At 37.0% G+C, this 21,786-nt stretch overlaps 1 protein-coding gene across 1 annotated transcript in view; it reads left to right on the top strand.

Moving 5' to 3' along the window:
* Itga2 (integrin subunit alpha 2) overlaps positions 1-21,786 on the top strand; it is a 100,614-nt gene that overhangs the window by 35,458 nt on the left and 43,370 nt on the right. The window contains exons 3-7 of the mRNA XM_046456307.2: positions 9,645-9,754; positions 12,795-12,886; positions 16,220-16,334; positions 16,490-16,617; positions 19,366-19,514. Coding sequence (XP_046312263.1) covers positions 9,645-9,754; positions 12,795-12,886; positions 16,220-16,334; positions 16,490-16,617; positions 19,366-19,514 — 594 coding nt within the window. The remainder of the gene's footprint in view (positions 1-9,644; positions 9,755-12,794; positions 12,887-16,219; positions 16,335-16,489; positions 16,618-19,365; positions 19,515-21,786) is intronic.

The following is a 21,786-nucleotide window of genomic DNA, read 5'->3' on the forward strand; positions in this document are numbered from 1 at the left end:
CTGGATAATATTAAAAGCAAGATGACCTCCAAAACTGAGCCCAGGAGCAGCCCCCTGGCTGTAGGTAAAACTGTGGTCTGGTCCTCTTTCAGGTTAGGCAGAGGCTACCATGCCTCCCCACCCCCAACCCCTGCCCCCAGCCCTTACTTTACATACAGGATGTTCCAATGAGGATGATGCAATTGTATCACAAACAATCTACAAAGGATTGAGATATGTTTAAAGTCATTTCCTGGAGCTTTTGGTGATACACACTGTTTCAGTCTGTGTAATCTGAAGGCTGGTCCCAGGAAGAAGCTGAGTTCATTATGACTCAAAAGCCACTGAAAACTACAATCACTGGTGTAATGAGGACTGAATGAGAACTAGGGGTATTTCCAGATAAAGAAGTGCATTTTTTCTTGTTCTGGCAGGGACTGGTGCATTCTAGTTCCTTAAAAAGAAAGGAGAAATATAATGGATGTGTGTCATGGAAAAACAAGACAAAAATCCAGCTATGCATGGACTCACATGATAGTTTTAACTTTTGAACTGGGACAAGGTTAATAAAGTTCTGTATGTAATACATGTAATACATAGTCTTCCACAAATATGTCTAGAAGAGAATTTAAAATAAGACTAAATAAAACATGTTCAATTTTATAGCAAACATCAAATATTATGTCATTTGTTATCTTGATAATAATAGTACCTAATATTTATTGAGCACTCTTTCTTGGCAAACATAACACTCATAATGATACTAGGAGCTTATAAAATTATTATTCCTTTTGCAAAAGAAGGGCTTATGAAGTTTAGGTTGTTTGCTTAAGATTACAGAGCTAAGAAGTAATAAAGGTAAAGTAAATTAATGCAACATAAAAAAGATGTGCCCAATGAACACATTTTTGTTTTTGTAGGTATCCAAGGAAATGACAGAATGTCACTGGCATATATAAATAATATCTAAATTTTATTTTAACATCAACTTTATACTATAAGATAAAGTTTCAGAATTTTGTATTAACAATTCTGTTACTCAACTTATCCCATTAGTCTTCCACCTGCTTTACTGTTAGGTGTTGCTTGGGCAAGGATGCTGGTTACCAGGTACATTTGTACTCTCAGAAACATTCAAGTCCAGGTCCAGAGCAGGAGAGTTTTTCCTCATCTTTCTCACCACTCACTGTGTGACTTTGGAAAAGTCACACAACCTCTCTTCTTTACCAAATGGGAATATTATAAGCATATTTTGCAAGAATAAAAGTGAAGCACTTCAACAACAAAATCCTCCGCACATATATGAGCTACTCTTTTCAGCACTATGTAAAGCAGAAAGAAAATCAGTTTTTTATAATTAGCTCCTCCTGTCTCTTCTTACTCTTTGCCCCTCGGCCATTTCTCATCTGTCATGGATTGGCTTCCATGAATATTGGATCCGTAATAGTCCATTTATTCTTGGCCAAGAATGCTATTTGATTCCCTTTCCAAAATAACCATGTCTTTGTCTTTCAATATGACCTTTAAATATTAACCAATTACATCCTTACCTTTCTTCCCAAAGAGATACAATCCTCTTGGCATCAGATTGTCTTAGCAGTCCCATTTAACATGTTTACTCTATTTAATCACAGGGTTTGCTTTTATTTTAAATCCATAACATATATATTCCTTTTTCCCATTAAATTTTAGTTATTTTTTACTAACATAACTTATTCCAATTTTTTATTCTACAAAGGTATTGGTATTCTGAGTAGAATATATTCTCATAATTTTAAGTTTGAAAAAATATTGTCATTTTTAACAAATGATTATTATGCTATTACCATGTAATTAAACCACCACTCAAAACCATCCATATTGGTATACAAAATAGCAAGTCTCCTATCAACAGTAATTTTCACTTAACCTGGCAACAGGTGTAGGGTAAATGAAGAAGCAAGTGCCTTTCAGAACATAGGCCCCATGAACCACCCTACATTGGTTCACCTATACTTACTGCATATTTAGCACACCACACATTTATTTATAATATACTTGCTGATTATTTTTTCACAAACTTTAAATAATATTAATGAATAACTTTTAAAATGCGTTGGGCTAGTCACCATAAATTTAAAAATCTATAGCAGAGAAAAACATATTAAATATTCCTTGCTTTGACTTCCTTCTCCCTTCCTTCATTCTGAACACAAGTTTGTGTGTGCACCTACAAACACAACACACCTACACACCCATGTTGTGAATTGTACTTGGAAGAGAGTTGCTGTAGAATTCTGGAGCATGTCAATGATCTGTGAAAATCCTCCATGCCCATTAGTTGTATAAGTTTAAACTTTCCTCTGTAGTGATGTATGAATACCTGTTTCTAAAATAAGGTTCATGACAAGGGAGAAGAGGACTTACACACACACCCTCTGGTGTATGCTGATCTAAAACATTCCATCCATCTAAGTCCATCTAAAGAGGAATCTAGGACATGCTAAGTGGCACAGGTGGAAACTACTTGTTAATTTTTTGATAACCCAAATGATGAGGAAAACAATGAGTACGTCTTCTCTGGAAGACTTTTAAGCAGACATATTATGGTAGCAATAATCAGGGATTTGAAATGAAACAGCACTGTTACCCACCTGGGTTTGTAGCCACGAAGTCACTTGGAGTCAGTTTCATTTTATGACAGCAGAAATAGTTCTAACACTTCACCTCACAGAGTATTTATAAGCATCAAAGGAGAGAATGCACATAAAAAGTGCTTTATAAACTGTAATGCAGTTTATGATGTTGTTGCTATTCCAATTTTTATCATGGATTAAAAACAACCATCTGTCAAAGCACCCTGTTGAAAGGTACTGACTCATGGGTTTTGATTTCTGAAATGTGGTGGTCTTAAAATCAAACCTCTCTCCCCAGGATAGGCCCAAGAATGGATAATTTGTATCATCACAGTGCTTTATAGTGACCAGTGCAGCTTTTGATTTGAACTTCAAGAAAACTGCATGTTAGATGTATTGACATAATAGTCAGTTTTTATGGATTCATTGGCTTCCAAGGCAAAAGCCAATTTGCAGGGTTTTTTATGAGGCAAAACAATAGCTGAAGATGCTTTATCAGTAATAAGTGTGGTGGATTCTGCATGGAGACCCTGAAAGACCTCCAGGGTTTAGCCATCCATTCTATAAGGAGGTGATTGACAGCCTCGGTCTGAGGCTTTTTTTTTTTTTTTGTACTGGAGATTGAACTCAGGGGCACTTAACCACTGAGCCACATCCCCATCCCTTTTTTTGTATTTTATTTAGAGACAGGGTCTCACTACGTTGCTTAGGGCCTCGCTAAGTTGCTGCGGCTGGCTTTGAACTCACAATCCTCCTGCCTGACTCAAAATGATGCTTTAAATACTAAAACTGCTTTTCAACAAATGCCAAAGAGTTAAACTATTAAAATTGTAGTAGCAATATTTTCTAACAAAGACGTAAAAGGTGAACTCTCTTTACCCCATTCTCATTCTTTATAGATGAATTCTTTACATTACAAAGTCCTTTCATATTTACTATTAAGAAACAGTAGCCACCTAGGTCTTAATGGACACTGTGTTGGCAAATTTATAGTTATGCTGTAGGCCTGAGACCTCTGACATTAATTCAAATTAGTTATCTGCAATAGACTTCTAAGCTGATGTAAAATATCCCCTTGAGTGTCTGACAGACATCTCAAAATTAAAATATCTCCCAGTGAACTCCTGGGAGTTCCCCTTCCAAAATCTTGCTCTGCTGATAATGTTTCCTTCATCTGATGGTCGTGGCTCATTCTTTTTACTTTCTCAGACAAAACTCTTAGGATCATCCTTGACTCACTCTCTCTTTCTTTCTTTCTCTTTTCTTTCCTTCCTTTTTTTCTTTCTTTCCTTATTTACTTACTTAAGTTATTTACTTACTTAATTTTCAATTCAAAGAACAACCCTACTTGTCTTCCTTTCACAATTTATCTTAAATAATGCCACTTCCACCAGCCCGCAGAAGCCCTCCAGCATCTCTGGCCTACAGTAGTACAGTCCCCTTCTAGATGCTTCACTTGCTTCTCCTTTGCTCCAAAATGATCATGTTCAACAGAGCAGCCTTCAAAATCCCCCAGCTTGGTCTGTGTCTGATCACATGACTGCTCTACTCACAACCCTGCAAAGGCTTTCTCATTTCACTCAGAGCAAAAGCTAAGGCTTCTAATTACTTATGATCTCTATATGGTCTGGCCCCATGACAACCTGATTCCATCTCATTTTGTGCCTCTGTTCCACAGGACTTTTGCACTTGCCATTCTCACAGCCTGAACTACTCCTTCATTTCTCTTATGGCCATTCCTTTACCTCCTTCAAATCTTTACTTTAATGTCCCCTTCTCAGGGAGCCCTTCTCTGGCCATTTTCATGAAGATTACACCATTCTCCACCCTATACTCGTAGTTTTTCCATTCTCATCGCCCTCCCAAAACCACCAAAGTCAAGACCACATAATTTATTTACTTATTAGATTTACGGGCTAACTTCTCTAACTAGCATATAAGTCCATGAGGCCAACAATAATTTATTCACTAATATATCCCTACTGCCTAGAATTGAGTGTGGCCCATAGTAAGTCTGGCTCCCATGTCAGCCTCACAGAGTGTATACTGCACAAGGTGAAGTTACTCAGTTTACATAAGAATAGTGCCCCTGGAGTTACATGACATATCAACCCCATAGGAAATCAATAAAAATTGTTTGACTTGAATAAAACAAAATGTTTTGCCATACTATTTTAAGTACACCTCTGTAAGTAATCTCTAAAATATGTCTAGTATTTGAGGAACACTTGGCGAGTTTAGGGACCCATAGACCAAAGAAAGATATTTATAACAGCTCTTGGATTGTAGGTTTAAAACTACCCTACCTACACCACCATAAATACCACTTACCAACCAAACAAAGTATTTTGAATTCCACTGGAGGTGGGCAAATTGGCTATGTTTGGGGAGTCTATATAATCACTATTTTCCTACAAGATAATTGAACAGTTAGTGTTATTTAAAGTAGTCTTGGAAGAATTCCCAGTTTCACTGTAGGAAAAGAGTTTATATCTTGGGATTGGGTTTTGTTTTAAGAATCAGCACACAGGAACCATTCATTCAGCTCTTTTGTGTGGTTGAGATTAAACTCATTGCTTCAAAGAAGTTTTGCCTTATTTCAACAGAGTTTACCCACCAACACATCCTACTCCTCGCCGTTCTAACATTTTGTCCTGATGCATCTATTCCTGCTACAGCTGATTGCGTAAACATTTACAGATACTTATACCAGACTCCCCCACTTCCTGCTTGTTCATTCAAGAATGCTGCAATTCCCTGGCAGTGGCCTCAGGCAGTGTCATAGACTCTCCTCCTTAGAATGAGTTGTGAGACACCAGACTTCACCAAGGCCTCACGGTGGGAAGAGGAGACTCTGCTGGGACCTTTCAGTGAAGGGTGTGTCCAGTGGCTTTGGAAACCTCCAGAGTCACTATCATGACTGCTTTTATTTATTTGTCTTTTAAATTAATTAATTAATTTTAATTAGGTATATATGACAGCTGAATGCATTTTGATTCATTGTGCACAATTGTAGCACAACTTTTCATTTCTCTGGTTGTACACCATGTAGCGTCACACCACATTTGCAATCATACATGTACCTAGGGTAATGATATCCATCTCATTCCACCATTTTTCCTGCCCCCATGCACCATCCCCAACCCTCCCTCCCCTTTGTCCAGTCAAAGTTCCTCCATATTTTCCATGCACCTTCCACCCCATTGTGTATCAGCATCCACTTATCAGAAAGAATATTCCGTCTTTGTTTTTTTAGGGATTGGCTTACTTCACTTAGCATGATATTCTCCACTCCATCCATTTACCTGCTAATGCCATAATTTAGATGCCCTTCAATAGGTGAATGGATAAAGAAACTGTGGTATATATATACAATGGAATGTTACTCAGCATTAAAAGAGAATAAATTTATGGAGGCTACTTTTAATGGGCTACATAATATTTAAGGGACAAGTTGTGTATGGTGACACCCTTGATCTTTAATAGTCACTGGAATAGCCTGGTTTTCCACTGTTTCCTGTGGTCCTGTGTTAAGAGTTTATGGTACCATGATACTGTCAGAAATTTATTCCTACTTATTTGAATTCTTTCAGAGAATTTCAAGAGCTTTCCCATCCTCCTTGCTAAATGGCACACATTGTACAAATTCTTGCCTTTCTCCTAGTCCTGTCTGATTAACTTAAAAGGGCCATGATTCTCATAGTGGAGTGGTGATGTCATAGCCTCTGGAAGTTCAAGGTTACCAGATCCTGAGTTTCTGGGTGAGGTGGGGAGAGTTGAGAAGGGCAGTACCCAGGAAATGCTTGGTGCACAGGAAACAGCCAATGCAGTATAAGTCACCAGTGGAGCAGTCTTACTGCTGGGGTCCTTAGGAACAAAATGCTTAAGTCTCCCATCAGAAACACTTGACTTTTGTTTCTCAGTGTGTGTCTCTTTGGTTGTGGTGAGGACGATGGAAAGGTAGTCACCTGAATTATCACATTTGTTATTTTCAGAATGTATCCTGTCTTTATCTGCCATTGAAAACTGTAGCCTGGGTCCCACTATGTGGATGAGCCCTCACAGGGTGGCCCTAGCAGGTATCTGGTCTGCAACCCCCTTCTATGCCACCCAGCCACATATTCAGGCTCAGTAAGTGTGGCCTGACTGTCCTTCCTGGTTTCTACTCCATGCTAAGTTCTAGAATCCAGCTCCTCTGTTCAGATTGGTTTCCCTCTCTGGGCCCTCTGTCAGGCCTCCATGCAGCCAAGAGAAAGAAGAGCCTAAAAGATTAGGAATTTGGGCTTCAGAACTGGGCATACTTGGCTGTCACTAGCCATTTGATCATGAATAAGTTGCTTGTCTCTTCCTGTCTCAGTGGTTGCACCCATAAAATGGAGATATAATTTCAGACTTACTTTGCAGACTAAATCAAATAATGTTTGGAAAGCCTTGCACCCACTACAAAATGTTGTAAAATTTGCTGTAATTAATAGGAAGTCCCAGCATCACAAGGGGCAGAGTCACACTTCTTTCTATAAGTTGCTATTTTCTTCCCTACACATACATCATAGTCAGCTTTTGTCAAAAACAAAAACAAAAAACTCAACTAACTTTGCTGCATAGTAGATATGTGGAGGCCGAATCAGGAACAGCTGTCAGAACAGTAATGCTGTGTACCTTCCACTTGACTGGGTTGATTTTTTTTCACCTCTTTTTAAAAATGTTTTGACTTCACTTGGGAGGGGGAAAGGTCATCACCTGAATTATCACACTTGCTATTTCTGGAATATATCCTGTCCTTACCTGTCATTGCAAATTGTAGCCTGGGCCCCACCATGTGATGAGCTCTCACAGGGTGGTCCTGGCACATAGGATAGATAGATAGATAGATAGATAGGATGTAAATTACAACAGAATTAAGGATTTTCTACTTTACCTCAACCAACACAAAGTTCCTAATAGTGGAGAATCATTTATTTATTGGTATATTTTTTCATTCATTGGATCCAACGGTAGTTATTCAGTCCTGTAGTCACAGAATGCCCAACCCTTTATACCTTTCATTTCTGATGAGGGATTTAATCCTCAGAATTGGAGGGGCCAGAGGGACTTCCTGGAGGAAGTAGTGTCTAACAAGAGACCTAACTATTGAGTAGAACTTACCAGGCGGAAGACAGCATGTGTGAAGGTTTGGAAGCAAGAGAGAACCTGATGTGGAGGACCTGAATTCAATATTCTTAAAACATCAGAGCTTCAGGAAGGTGCAGGGAAGACACGGGGTTGGAGAAGAAAGCAAGAGGCCATTCTCTCTCCTTGGTACACTTCAGCATATGCCCAGCACACAGTCAGAGGAACGCTGTGCAGCTCCACCATCAACAGACCCTGAGCAAGAATACTGAGCTGCTGGAAAAGAGTTTTCACAGCGCAGAGACTTTATGAGATTCCTGGTTTCCTCCAAATGGTCATGACTTTGAAGAATACCAGATATGCTCTCACATGCATTCCAAGCCCTGCCACTGAGTCCCTTCCTCCACCAAAGTGAATGTGGAAATTTGATAACATCCAGCATGAAGATTTCTATCTTTCTCAAAAATCTTAAAACTATATGCCTGGGACTGTTGTAATCTTGACCATGGGTAATATTTTAATAGATAAATTATGCAAAATTGTTTCCTCAGAAGACAAATATGTTTCAGTTCTAACCTATTCAAATTTAATTGAATTGAAGTATCCAAGAATGTTCTGTGATTTTATGAGATGAGCAAGGCAAGAAGCTTATGACCAAACTGAAGCTATCTCTCACCCTTGAATGTTCTTTTTTTTTTTTTTTTTTTTTGCATCCTTTGACCATTTAAAAGTGTATTCCACAAGGGAGCTAAGTTTTATCTTTCAGTTCATCCATATGATATTTTACTTGTCATGTATTTTGAGCAGGTTTACTAGCTTTTTGAAAAAAAAAAAAAAACTTCTATAGCACTTAGGATGGGGACCATGTTTAAATGTTACTGACAAATTATTCAGAAGGCTCATGAAAGAATTTAAATTTCATAGATAACCTAATTATTCCCAGCTTTAACAAAAATAAAAACATTGAAGCAAATTATGCTTTCTTAGTAACTAAATGAACAATTAACCTGTTATAGTTTTCTAAATATCAAAATATTACATGGGCTCTTTCTGTCCAATTATCTGTTGTCAGAAACATCAAGTGAGGGTTTCTGGAGGGAAACACACTACTCTCTAGTTGGAGAAGCTCTGCAGGAAGTGAAACTAACCAAAGGGAGGATGTGAGCACCAGCTTCATCCTGCATTCTAGATATACACACTTTGTTAGAGTAGACCCCCATGATACATTTGTTCTGTGTTTTTGCTAAATATCCCATTATAAATAAGCATGAAATCACCTAGATAATTCCTTAGCTCCCTAAATCAGCTAACATACAACAGAGCTTAGGGTGTATAAAAACTCAACCAATGTTAGTTGTTGCTCTTAGATTTTAACGTGATTTCATTCTTGAGAGCTCTGCTAACTGATATGGCTGCTTCTATCACATGTGGCTGTTTGGTATTTAAATGTTACTTGTCCATATTGAGATGTGCTCCAAGTAGAGAATGCACACTGAACACCAAAGACTTAGCAAGGGGGGAAAAAAAGAACAAAAAATAACTCATTCATAATTTTTTATAGTGACATGTGCATATTGGATTAAGTAAAATAGAGTATTAATTCACTTGATTTTTAAAAATCCTATTATCATACTACTACTAGAAAATTTGAAATGACCTATGTGCTCACATTTTGTGGCTTGCATTGTGTGTCTCTTAGAGATCTCCCCTGAGGAGAGACCTCTTAGGTGAGTCTTAAAGCAACCATATTGCACACATTCATTAAGGATCTTGAGTGGCTAAGAAGAAAGAAAGCAGCTCAAATTATAGCGAATGTGAATCGATATAAAAATTAAAATTAAGTGGTTTTATTTTTGTTTTGTTTTTACTGATTTGTGGTCAGTTTTATCTGTAAGAAAATAAATGTGTTATGATTACTGAAAAACAAAACCCTGTTTCTAGGTTACTGGTTGGTTCACCCTGGAGTGGTTTTCCTAAAAACCGAATGGGAGATGTGTACAAATGCCCTGTTGACCTGTCCACCGCTACCTGTGAAAAACTGAATTTGCAAAGTAAGTTGTAATTAGCAAAGTTATTCTTCATAAACAGAAAAATATTCATCATAGACTCAACTGAAAAATGACAGCAAAAACAATCATTGTTCTGCCTTAAAGAAAAGTGGGCAGCTTTAGACCTTTATCTCTTCAGTCAGGTAAGGCCCAACTGAATCCAAATTTCCAAAACAGTTTGAAGACCTAATTTAACAGTATGCATCCAAAATGTACAAGCACCTCCTGGATCATTTATCCCAGACCATAGACAAGTTTCCTTCAATATTTAGGATTATATTGCTGATTACTTTTGGAATCAGCAATATAATCCTAAACTCTCCATATCTCTCTCCCTCCTCTTTCCAAAACAAGCCATTCAGTATGGCAACATCAGTTCTAGGGTTGTTGGGAGGTTCCAAGAAAAACCCTGTTGTTATTTATGTCTAAGTGATTGCATTCTAATAGAAAACTCACAATATGGAATTGTTTGTTGTTTTAACTCTCCGTATCTCAGATGCTTTCTAATATTAAAAAAAAAAAAAACATTGAAAATGCAAGGCTACAAAAGTAAATGAGTGGGCTGGGGATACAGCTCAGTTCGTGCTTACCTCACATGCAGAAGGCCCTGGGTTCAATCCCCAGCACCACAAAAATAAATAAAAAATAAATGTAAATGACTGATATTTCCAGACAATAGTTTCTGAAGCAAGTAAAAGCCACTCAATTTGATCATGATCGTGTTAGCAGCAGCATCAAAACAACAAAAACAGCACAGAGGAACATAGAGTTGTCCTGGAGGATTAAGGGATGAAATGAGAAAATAAAGTGTTATGAAAACCAAGGGAAAGAAGTTTCTCAAGTAAGATTGAGAAGCAAGGGTGGGTGGGTTTCTTACACATCTGTGTTTATCTAATTTCTAGTGTAATTTATAGAACATAGTAGGGACTTCAATGAACATATCTCCAGCGAAGTGGGAGGGGTATCAGTGGTGTCAATACTTCAGAAGTAAAAAAGGACTGAGGACTCAGGAAACACCTTCTGCTTACTTAAGGAGGTTGTGGCTCGTGAAGATCAAGGATCTCCAAGCATTTTGAACACTTGTGATACTTGTATTTTTTAATAATCAAAATATATACATTATTAATGAGTTTTAAAAGATTTTATTATATAGTTAAATAGTTTAAGTATATCACCTTTAATGTGTCAATCACCCTTTACCCTTAACTTTGGAACACTTAGCCCTGATGTGTATGTTTAATATGCTTTCAAGCTACACACATGTACTGACATTTTATCTTAATAATGCATTTACCTAAAAAATACATTTAAAGCATAAAAATATACATTCAAAAAATTCCACTATTTTCTTTCTGTACTACAGCAAATTAATTATAATTAATATATATTAATATATTAATATATATTAATTATATTCTGTATGCCTCCTTCACCTAGACTATAAATCCAGTAACACTGAGGGGAGAAACAGATAAAGAATTTAGGAATGGATGAGTAGTGGACCAAGACTAGGTGAAAGTTAACCTGCTTTTCAGGAGGTGATCACAGAAGGATCACTGGGAAAAGCAGTTCTACAGGATAGCAAGATTGAAAGATCCTTGGAGTAAAAAAGAGATGCTCTTATTTGTAGGAGAGTGTCAGGAGGTAGCAAAAGGGAAATGATTATTATTTAGAAATATAGTTAATTGAGTGGGATAAATGGTACTTGGGGAAATGAGTCTTAGAATGCTTTCTTCTCTAAGCAGGAGGGGGAAAGTAGGAGTTCTAGGATGATCCTGTGTAAGAATGAAGAAAAATGGAAGTTACCCTGCAGGTGTGATTCCTCCTCTCTGTAGTAGACAGGTTATTCACTGAGAGTGGCAGGATGGGGCTTGAAGTTGGAGGCTCCAGAAGATAGGAGAGGCTTTGCAACAGTCACCTGGGAAATAAGGAAAGAATCTTGTCGGGAACCGCTCTGGATAGAAGCTATGTGCACACCTTTAAGTCCTGAGTAAAGGGGTACTGAACAGTTATTGCACCCCGCAAAACATTGGACTTCACCTCTGCTCGGATAATGAGGTGTGGCTCCAGGAGTTGGGGTCACCAGGTGGGGTTGAGTTACACCCACCTATTCCTTTGTAATCCTACTCCTTGACCTTTTTTGGATAGAATGTTCCATGGAATAGCACCCCCAATAAAAGGTGAGCTTCAGAACGTGCCCCCTCTCTCTCTCATCAGCCTCTGGTGTCTTTCTCTTGTCCCACTTTGTGGGAGCCTGAGGCCGGAGCCGGGGAAACCGTCCTGAATCTCAGAATAAGATATTCCATGTTTGCGTAGTCTTTTTGTGTCACCCCAAATTCCCTCGAGTGACTGTGGTTCAGTAGCGCACTCTGGATAGAGGCTACAGAATCCGACTAAGATTAAATGAAAGTGGTAAAGATGGCTTAGCCAAGATTGAAGAACATAAGCAATGGACATTATTATAGACCATTGCAAAGTTCAATACTTCAAAACTGGATCCAACAGGTGATGCCTTAGTTCAGACAGAGAGAAGAGGTTAGAGAGATTCATTTATTATTTTACCTGTCTCACGATTTTCTTTAAAAATTCACCCACTCCTTCGAGCCAAATTCTATCAAATGGCATTCTCTGATAACACTTTAAGGATATTTTAACTTTCCAGAAAGAAAAAATAAATAAATATATTTATATATTTTTATATATATTTAATATATTTATATTAATATATTTATATATATGACTTTGGAAAGGTAGACTTGGCGCATGAACAAATGATATTCTCGAGTGTATTTTGTTTAGTCAGAAGATTGTTTGTAAAACAGTTGGATTTAAAAAGCCCTCCCTGATAGCCTTCAGTCTCACACACTAAAATAAGCTGTCAGAGCTCCAAAGGATTCTCATTTCCTACATTTCATTACACAAACTCTGGACATATGATACTAAATCCAATACTACATGTAAACAAGGGTGTGCCTTTTTTGAATAATCTTAAGTAAATGTAAAGATTTAATCACTTTTTAAAAAATTTATTTCCCTCTAAAAGCTTCAACAAGAATACCAAATGTTACTGAGATAAAAACCAACATGAACCTTGGCTTGACCCTCAAACGGAACATGGGAACTGGAGGGTTTCTTGTAAGTATTTACTTCTCAGATCCTCTTTCCTCTTGAAAAAGTTTGTAGTCAGTGTCTTCTCACCATCCCCCACCATCAAGTCAAGTCTTCAGATTTAAACAGCAGAGCTTGCTTTTGGATCAGTTATGCTATTTGAATATCCAGTGCAAATAACAGTCTGTTGATGTGTGAACCTCTTAGTCAACAAAACCATTATCACAGGATGTTTTTTTTTTTTTTTTTTTTTAAATGGATTTTCCCCCCTTGATTCCTTACCCTTGGTATATATGCTTAGTACTCAATGATAACATCAAAATCCCACGTCTCATTTCTGCTTTCTAAAAGAACCTTCAAGTTTAGTGCTATTAATTCAGAGAGTAGGTTTCAAAGCTAATGAATATTTTTGTTTTCAATCGTTTACTATTGGTTGGCTTATCTGATAATACTTAAAGAATGGTATACTTTTTATCATATTTTATGTCTTATTTGGTTTCTAAAATGCTATGAAAAATATCACTTATCAGTAAAATAAAATGTCATTTTAGGGCTGGGGCTGTAGCTCAGTGGCAGAGTGCTTGCCTAGCATGCATGAGGCACTGGATTTGATCCTCAGCACATCATAAAAATAAATAAATAAGGGATCTGGGTTGTGGCTCAGTGGTAGAGTGCTTGGCTAGCATGTGTGACTGAGTTCAATCCTCAACACCTCATATAAATAAATAAAGGTCCATCACCTCCTAATAAAATATTTTACAATAAACAAACAAACAAAAAAGAAGGCATCCTGTCCATCTACAACTACCAAATTTTTTTTTTAAATGTCTTTTTAACAAGTGGTCTGATGACAACTAACTAGTTAATAACTTTAATATACCAAAGGAAAAAAAAAACCTATCAAGTGACTTTAAAGAGTTAATATTAAAGAAAAACTAGAAGAAAATGGAAATTTTCTTTAATGGGAATTTTTTGAAGGAGAGAATTTCTGAGCTTAGCACTAATGAAGAAATATCATAGAAAATTGTTGAGAATATTTAATTATATAAAAATTTAAAATAACACATACAAAAAAAGTAGAAAGGAAAATAAAAAGTCAATCTTATTTGAAATTTCTGCTTTCTCATATAAGGATAACCTACTTGCTTAGCCCAGTTAAAGTTGTTTTTGAAAGCCTAATTTAAATTTACATTAATATTTTTAATGCCATAACTTGCTAACTTAAAAGCCTGCTTTATACTTGTATTATTCTAAAAATGTAACCAATTTTGAACAATGTCATTCTATTTGTAATGATAGATATTAGTTCTCTACCATCTTTGCTACCACTAAGTAAATTAAATGTTGCTTATAATAATGTATTACAACTGTACATAAATAATATTGCAGTGCATCTCCATGGTTTATGATATTCTAAAATCTTTATCATATGGCTGTTTTCATATTTTTGTTTCTTTTCTTTGTTTTTCAGGTTGAGTTAGTCAGAAAGAGGAACATATTGAGAATCAGGGATTATAGAATGTGCTTCAAATTTTTAAAAAAAATTTTTCATCTGTGACTCCAGATAAAGTAAAAGTGAAAGATAATCTAAGAGAGTAATCGAACAGTCGATGTAAAAACCAGCAATGCAGAGATGCAGAGAGAGAGGAGGAGAGAGAAGGGAGAGACAAGATTGATCAAAGTTTTTCTTATATACCTGATAGGTCAAAATTATAAGAAACTCTTCAGAATTACATGGAAAAAAACTGACGATAGTCATTTTTTTTTAAACTTCTTAAATTCTGGGCTTAAAGCAAGAATGTTCTGGCATTAACAATTGGCATATTTTAATTTCAACTTCTTATACTGTTTTCCAGTGCTCATGAAAGAAAAAAAAAATCCGTTCTTGAGTACATCATAAGCTATTTTGCAAGGTGATTTTTAAAAAATGCTTTAGAATGCAGATAAGAATCAATAATTGGTATCTGTTATTTCATAAATTAGTCAGAAACATTGATAATGACTTTTTTTCTAACAAGTTGGCAAAATGAACCAGTTTTATAGAAAGAAAACTATGCCTTATTCATTGAGCATGAAATATGACCACAGCTGCTTCTATTATGCTACGAACAGTTAAACTGGGTCAAATAAATTTCCTTTTGTTTTTCCAATTGCTTCTTCAAGTCCACACTTTTCTGTTCAGTTTTAATAAATGATCCTCCCATAAGATCAACACTTTGCATAAACTTTACATATCACCCACAGCTTTACATAATACTAAATTTTGTAAAAAATTTTAGGATCTTGGCTACACTTCTCATTTCTTCTTTTCTCCTTTTTCATCTGCTGATTTTAATATTATTTAATATAATGTTTCCCATATGCTCTAATCATGATTGAATCAGAAGTTCCTGGCATTTATTAAAGGTCTGATGCAAAGGAGAGAATGGGGATTCTGTTGATGGAGATTTTAGGAACTGAAATGTGGATGATAAGGGCAAGGAGACAAGTGTCAGTCAGCTTTGGTGACAAGATAAATTAGAAAATGGAAATAAGGAAATTGGAAGATCTAAAAGTAAATAAATACTTAAGAGCAAAGGAAAAAAAATCACCTTTCAGTCCTTAAACCTCATTTGTGTTTGGTTAACAGAGTGTTTTTTTAAATTGTGAATTTTCATGCAAAAATTTCCCTCTATGACTCTCAGGAAAACAGAAAACTCTCTTTCACAGCAACGATGGGAGGACACAGTAGCTAGCCTGTCCCTGGATATAAGAAATAGGTTCTTCATGGTTTCAGTTGTCTCTATCTGGCCCAGCCACTCTTCCAGGGTTCCATCTGGCTCTCAGAGGCACTTGGCCTTATGGTTTCTGTAGTCTGATTGGAAGGGATAGGAGTAAATTGATGATCCATCATTCACACTAAAGATGCTAGCCAACAGGTACAGAGTGCTTGCTGTTTCCCTGCACTGTAAAGTGTTTTAAATCTGCAGACCATACTCTTCAAACAATCTGGACAAGAGATAAGGTTATGCTAATTTTATAGATGAGGCCCAAGTAACTGAGACATAAAAAATCAACTTTGCACTACTGATTCTGGGTGTTCTCTAGCATAGTTGGGGGACCTCTTGGGCTCCCCTTCACTGACACCTGCCCCTGACAGTACCAATAATTCTTCTTCTTACTGAGCTGCCACTGGACACAGAAGGTCTGCCACTTTCTTCTCCATCACTTCTGCCCTCTCCAGTTTTTCATCTGTTAAAGAACTGAAAATCCCCAGAATCTTGGAAAAGAATAGAAACAATTCCTTAGTTCCAAAATGGGGCAGTAGAAGGTTAGCATTTTCCATGTGTTTCCATTTATCATTTTCTCATTTCTTTGAAGACATGTGGTCCCCTGTGGGCACAGCAGTGTGGAAATCAGTATTATACAACTGGTATGTGTTCTGACGTCAGTCCTGATTTTCAGCTCTCAGCCAGCTTCTCACCTGCAGTTCAGAGTAAGTTATAAATGTGTGAAAGATATGAACAAGGCTTTTCATTTAGAGGAGGGGGGAGGTTATCAAGTCCTACCCAATCCCTCCATAAGTCTAATTTTTACATGGGTATGAAACTTGACTTATCTATGGAAATCTGCTTCTTCCATCTTTTCTAGCCTGCCCTTCCTTAATAGATGTTGTGGTTGTGTGTGATGAATCAAACAGTATTTATCCATGGGATGCAGTAAAGAATTTTTTGGAAAAATTTGTGCAAGGCCTAGATATAGGCCCCAAGAAGACACAGGTATGCATATCAGTAAACTAACCCATAGCTTTCTTTATGAGAGAAAAATGACAGATATGAAGTCTTAATATTTGCATATGCCAAATCTCCATATTAAATGCATTAAATGTTAATCTTGAAAGTTAATTGAAATTTGAACTACTGTAAGTTATTCTTCTCCCTATCACTCTGTCCAATGCTGTTGACCTTAGAGTTTTGTGACACAGGTATCAAGACTTTGGGAAGTAACATTTTATTCTCTTTCAGGGGCCTATTTTAACCTCTCTAACCCATGAGTTTATGAATACATGCATATGTCTTATTTATTCATGTCTGTATTAATAATGAATTTATTATGTTTATTCCTTGCTGTATACTCTTTGAATTATGGAAATTTTAGAAATAAGTCACTAAGGGCAATTCTACCATCTCTTATTTTATATTCTTTTATTGTTTTCTAGTCTAGCCAGTATTTTTTTTTTGAAACATAAGACTAAATCTTTTCAATATTTTGATATAGCTCTCTATGTCTTTAGAAGCTTTCAATTTGCTTTTACATCTTCTCAGGACAGGCAACCCAAATTCAGGAGCAGAAGTTCCATGATCTTGTAAGGAGACTGAAGAGCATTTATGTTAAAAGTGCTACTTATAATTTCAGCTACTCAGGAAGCTGAGGCAAGATTATCCCTTAATCCTAGGAGTTCAAAAAAAGTTTCATTTCTGTTTTTTCTTTTTCTTCTTTTTTCCCCCTCATTTTTGTTTGGCTCTGCCATTTATTCTAGTTTTTACAGCCCAGTGAACCAACCCCAGCAGAGAGCTGTTCACATAGGTACCAGTTATGTTCTTGGGTTGCATCTGATACCCCAGTATCCAACATCTAGTAAAAATTTTGAAATATTTTCCTCCATAGGCATTGCATCTGTTTTTATTGAAATCTGCTTTTCCACTTCCCTATGCAGCATTATAAAATATTGATGTTACTTTATACCACCAAGAGTACATTAATGCCTGCTGAGACCTTGGAAGTTTCACTGTGAGCTTTTACCAGAAATTTGTGTTAACCTAGACTAAGTATAGCACAGATTCCTGGAGAGAAACACTGTCAAAGTCTCATATGAATGCATCTTGCCTCAGATGCATTCAAAGTCTCAATGAATCTTATTCCTCTCGAGGAGAGGTATAACCCAGTCTCGTTTCTCACAAATGAAATTGGGCCTTTCTATAAGATCTAATATACAACATGTGTTTTAATCCCCTTCCCTATTCTCACTTAGAATGTTGGGGCTGTCGAGAGGGTTACTGCGCCACCATCAACCTCTCATATCAGACTTTGAAATCCTCCATTATTTTTTATCCTTCCCTTCCTTTCAAACCATACATCCTTTTCCTAAAGAAAGAGGTCCAAGAATATATTTATCATCATGCTCATGGGGCCCAGCATCCCCTCTCCCAGGCAAAAAATCCCTGATTGAACTCAGAAATCCAGGCCTCCCTCCTTCTATCTTCCTTACATAATGACCTCAGAGAGACTTTCAGGGAGCCTCTTTCCACTGATCCCTATTTCTCTGATTTCTATTTCTTGTTCATAAAACCCCATCTTTCAGTTTAGATAGTGATTCCAATGCCGAAAATGAGGGCATTAATAGAAGTGTGTGACCTCCTTGAACCCAAAGATTGAAAAGAATGTCCCCAAACATCTCGTTCAGAAGTCTCCTTTCTTTCATCTCTCTCCAATAAGATTTCCCTAATGGTATTTTCCCTTGAAATCGGCCCAAAATTCTCTGTTCCATATGCATAGCCAACAACTTTCCCCCATATGTGTCAAAACTGAAATCCAGTGCAGTAAATAAATCTAAATTGACTCCATACCTTAGGGGTACACTAACTTATCTTGTATTCAACTCTGATTTTTTTATAGCATGATTATCCTCAAATGATGTAGTGTTGCCTTGTCTATGATTGATTATAGTTGTTTGGAAGTCTATGTCTGCTGATAATTACAAAGTTTGTTTCTATCTATTTTAATCTTCCTGTTTTAACATTATTCTAATATTCATCCATATTAATAGCATAGGGTCATGCATTAAAAATCTTTATGGTTTGTCACCAACTGTCCTAGTTGGCGACCTAATGCTGGGTCCACAAAATCTGACTATTCCAATAACTCAAGAAACGACAAAGAAAGCATGCAACCACACAGAAATACCCCTTTCAATATTCCAGAGACGGCTCTGTGACCTTATGGTCCTTGGAAAGAGAGAGAGCCACCAGAATTCTTTATTCTTATATAGGGAACACACAAGGGGAGGTTCCATGGAACATTCTATCCCCAAAAGGGCAAAGGGATATGACTACAAAGGAATAGGTGAGAGTAGCTCAACCCTCCCAGGTGATGCATACACTGGAGCCAGGCCTTGCTATCCAAGCTGGGACAAAGCTCAAGTCACTATGAAATATGGTGATTGGCTCTAGAGCCTCCTGCTCCAGGACTGGAAGGCATGGTCATTCAGAGTGGCTCCCCATAATGGTTAAATCTAGATAACCAAGTCATAATCCACAGCACATTCTGTTGCTTGGCAATCCGTACGACTGTTATACACAGACATCATTCCATCCAAAGAAAAATAACTGCCAAGAAAAAAATTTGAAGTGGTTCCCTTAAGCCACGGATACATGTCTAAATGCGTTTTTTACTTTTATTATACTGGTCATATAGAAATTGTTTATTATGTGATGACAGTCCATTAACAAAATTCTGCTCTTTTGAAGGTGGGGTTAATTCAATATGCCAACAATCCAAGAGTTGTGTTTAACCTGAATACTTTTGCGACCAAAGATGAAATGATTGCAGCAACATCCCAGACATCCCAGTATGGTGGGGACCTCACAAACACCTTCAAAGCAATTCAGTTTGCAAGGTAAGTTTTATTGCCAAAACACCACTATTCTGACAATATAAAAGTGCTGAGAAGTAAGAAAAAGGAAATAAAAGACAAAAGAAAAGTAATATGTCTGGAACCCACAGTTAAATCGGGCTAATAAACAAAAGTCTCCACATTCTATAATTTGAGTACTTTGAGAAGACACTTAGAAAATAAGGTTAAAATCTTTGATTCTGAGATTTTTTTTTTTTTCTGGTACCAAGGATTGAACTCAAGGGCATTTGATCACTGAGCCACATCCCAAGCCCTATTTTAGAAATAGGTTCTCACTGAGTTGCTTGGCGCCTTGATTTTGCTGAGGCTGACTTTGAACTTCCAATCCTCCTGCCTCAGCTTCCCGAGCCACTGGGATTACAAGCATGCACCATCGGGCCCAGCTCAATTCTGGGATTTTTATAAGATGATTTTTCATGAATTAAATTTTCATTTAAATTTTTATTCTGTTATTAAATTTTATTTTATTATTAAATTTTAAATTTTGCAACAATTAAATTTTTATTTTATAATTTTTCATGAATTAAATGAAACAAGATCTTAGCTTAAAATGCCAGCATCATTATTTGTTAATATTTATCATAAATTTTTACTAATTAAGTTTATGAAGCACTTCATGCAAATTAACAAGAGCTGTAGAATCTTAAACATATGAACCAAATCACATGGTTCATTATATATATATATATATATATATATATATATATATATATATATACATATATAATCTGTGGGAAGTGTGGGTTTTACACTATGCAGTGTTTTTCTCATTCTTATGTCAGTTTCTATATTTTTCCAGGTCCATGACCTTCACCTTTACTGATTTAATCAGATTCCTTTACAAAAATCCTAAGTACTGCCCTGTTGTTAAAAAAAAAAAAAAAATGAGAACAATACCCATGCCTTTCCTTAAGCCTCCTTCCTGCCTTTTCATCTCGTGCATAGCTTCTTCCTGATACCAGAATTCCATTTAAACAGGGTCTGTACCCTCTCCTTCCACTTTCTTGAAACCTAGCTCTTCCCCTAGCTATGCAGGCCTCTAAGCCACCCCTCAAGCCTCATCCTCTTGGATTCCCTTGAGCATGTGATAAGGATGAACCTACTCTACTGTTCTGAAACACTTGTCATGACATGGCCAAAATCTGGATCCCTGACAACTTTTTGAGAACAACTTTTGCCTAGTCACTGGCTTATTTTTCTTCTTTAAACAGAGCCCTTCCTTCCGTATAGCCCTTCCTCTTAGGAATTGCGTCCCCTCCTGTGGTGTCAGCATCAGCTCTCTTGATGTCACCCCACTGCTGAGCAGTAATTCCTGAATTTTCCTCCCAAAGCCACATGGGCATCAGGCTGATGCTGAATACCTTATTTGGAGTGTCAACTCACTTATCAAATTCAGCATGTGCTAAATTGGTCATTCCTTCCCCAGTACTCCTCATGACGCTGTCTTTTTGATTCATGTCACAGTCTATTTGCTCAGTCACTCAAAAACTTGATGTTTTTCTGTATTTCTATTCCTTCTTAGATCAAACGTCTGGTCAGTCACCACATCCTGTCATTTCTATTTCTGCACTTCCCATTACATCTGTCCTTTCTTTTCTTCTCTCTTTTTTTCCCCCTCTCTGTGTGTATATTTTAGTTGCTGCTTCTAGTAGTGGGTGACTCTCTGTATCTATCTCAAAATCAGATTCCCTATAAGGGAAGATATGATTGATGGGTTTAATCTTTCTTGTCTCTATTAAGATGTCCTGTAGGGCCAGGTCATCTCGTCAACTGCTGGCCAGTCAATAGGGTCAGCTGCCATAAGGTCAAGTGCCTTTTCTGATCCAGACTGAGGGGAAGACTTGGTTGATACAAAATGGCCTCGTTAGAGTTAGAAACTGCCGAGGGTCCCTGTTTTCATCACGAAATAGAGGTGTGGCACTTTTCCATGGTAGGCATCCGGGGCCCTGAAAAACTTTCCTCTCCAAGATAATGGTCACTGTCTACTCAGATGAAACTTGTACAGTTTTAATCATCTTTTCAAAACTTGGGTTTTCTTCCCTGTGCCACCATTATTTCTCGAGCTATGAGAATTTAATTCTCCTGTTGCCAGGAGAATCACCCAGTTTCCTGTACCACCCAAAATGTAATTAGCTCTGTTTCTCTCCTCTTTCTCTCTCTGTCTCTGTCTCTCTCTTTCCCTCTCTCTCTTTCTTTAAAACACTGAATAGAATTTTGGCACTTTTTTGCATTAAGTGCTGTCCTGTTTCCTTCA

This window comes from Marmota monax, unplaced genomic scaffold, assembly GCF_021218885.2.
Source record: "Marmota monax isolate L192 unplaced genomic scaffold, Marmota_monax_Labrador192_F-V1.1 WCK01_AAM20220418_F8-fsc00037, whole genome shotgun sequence".
Lineage (NCBI taxonomy): Eukaryota > Metazoa > Chordata > Mammalia > Rodentia > Sciuridae > Marmota > Marmota monax.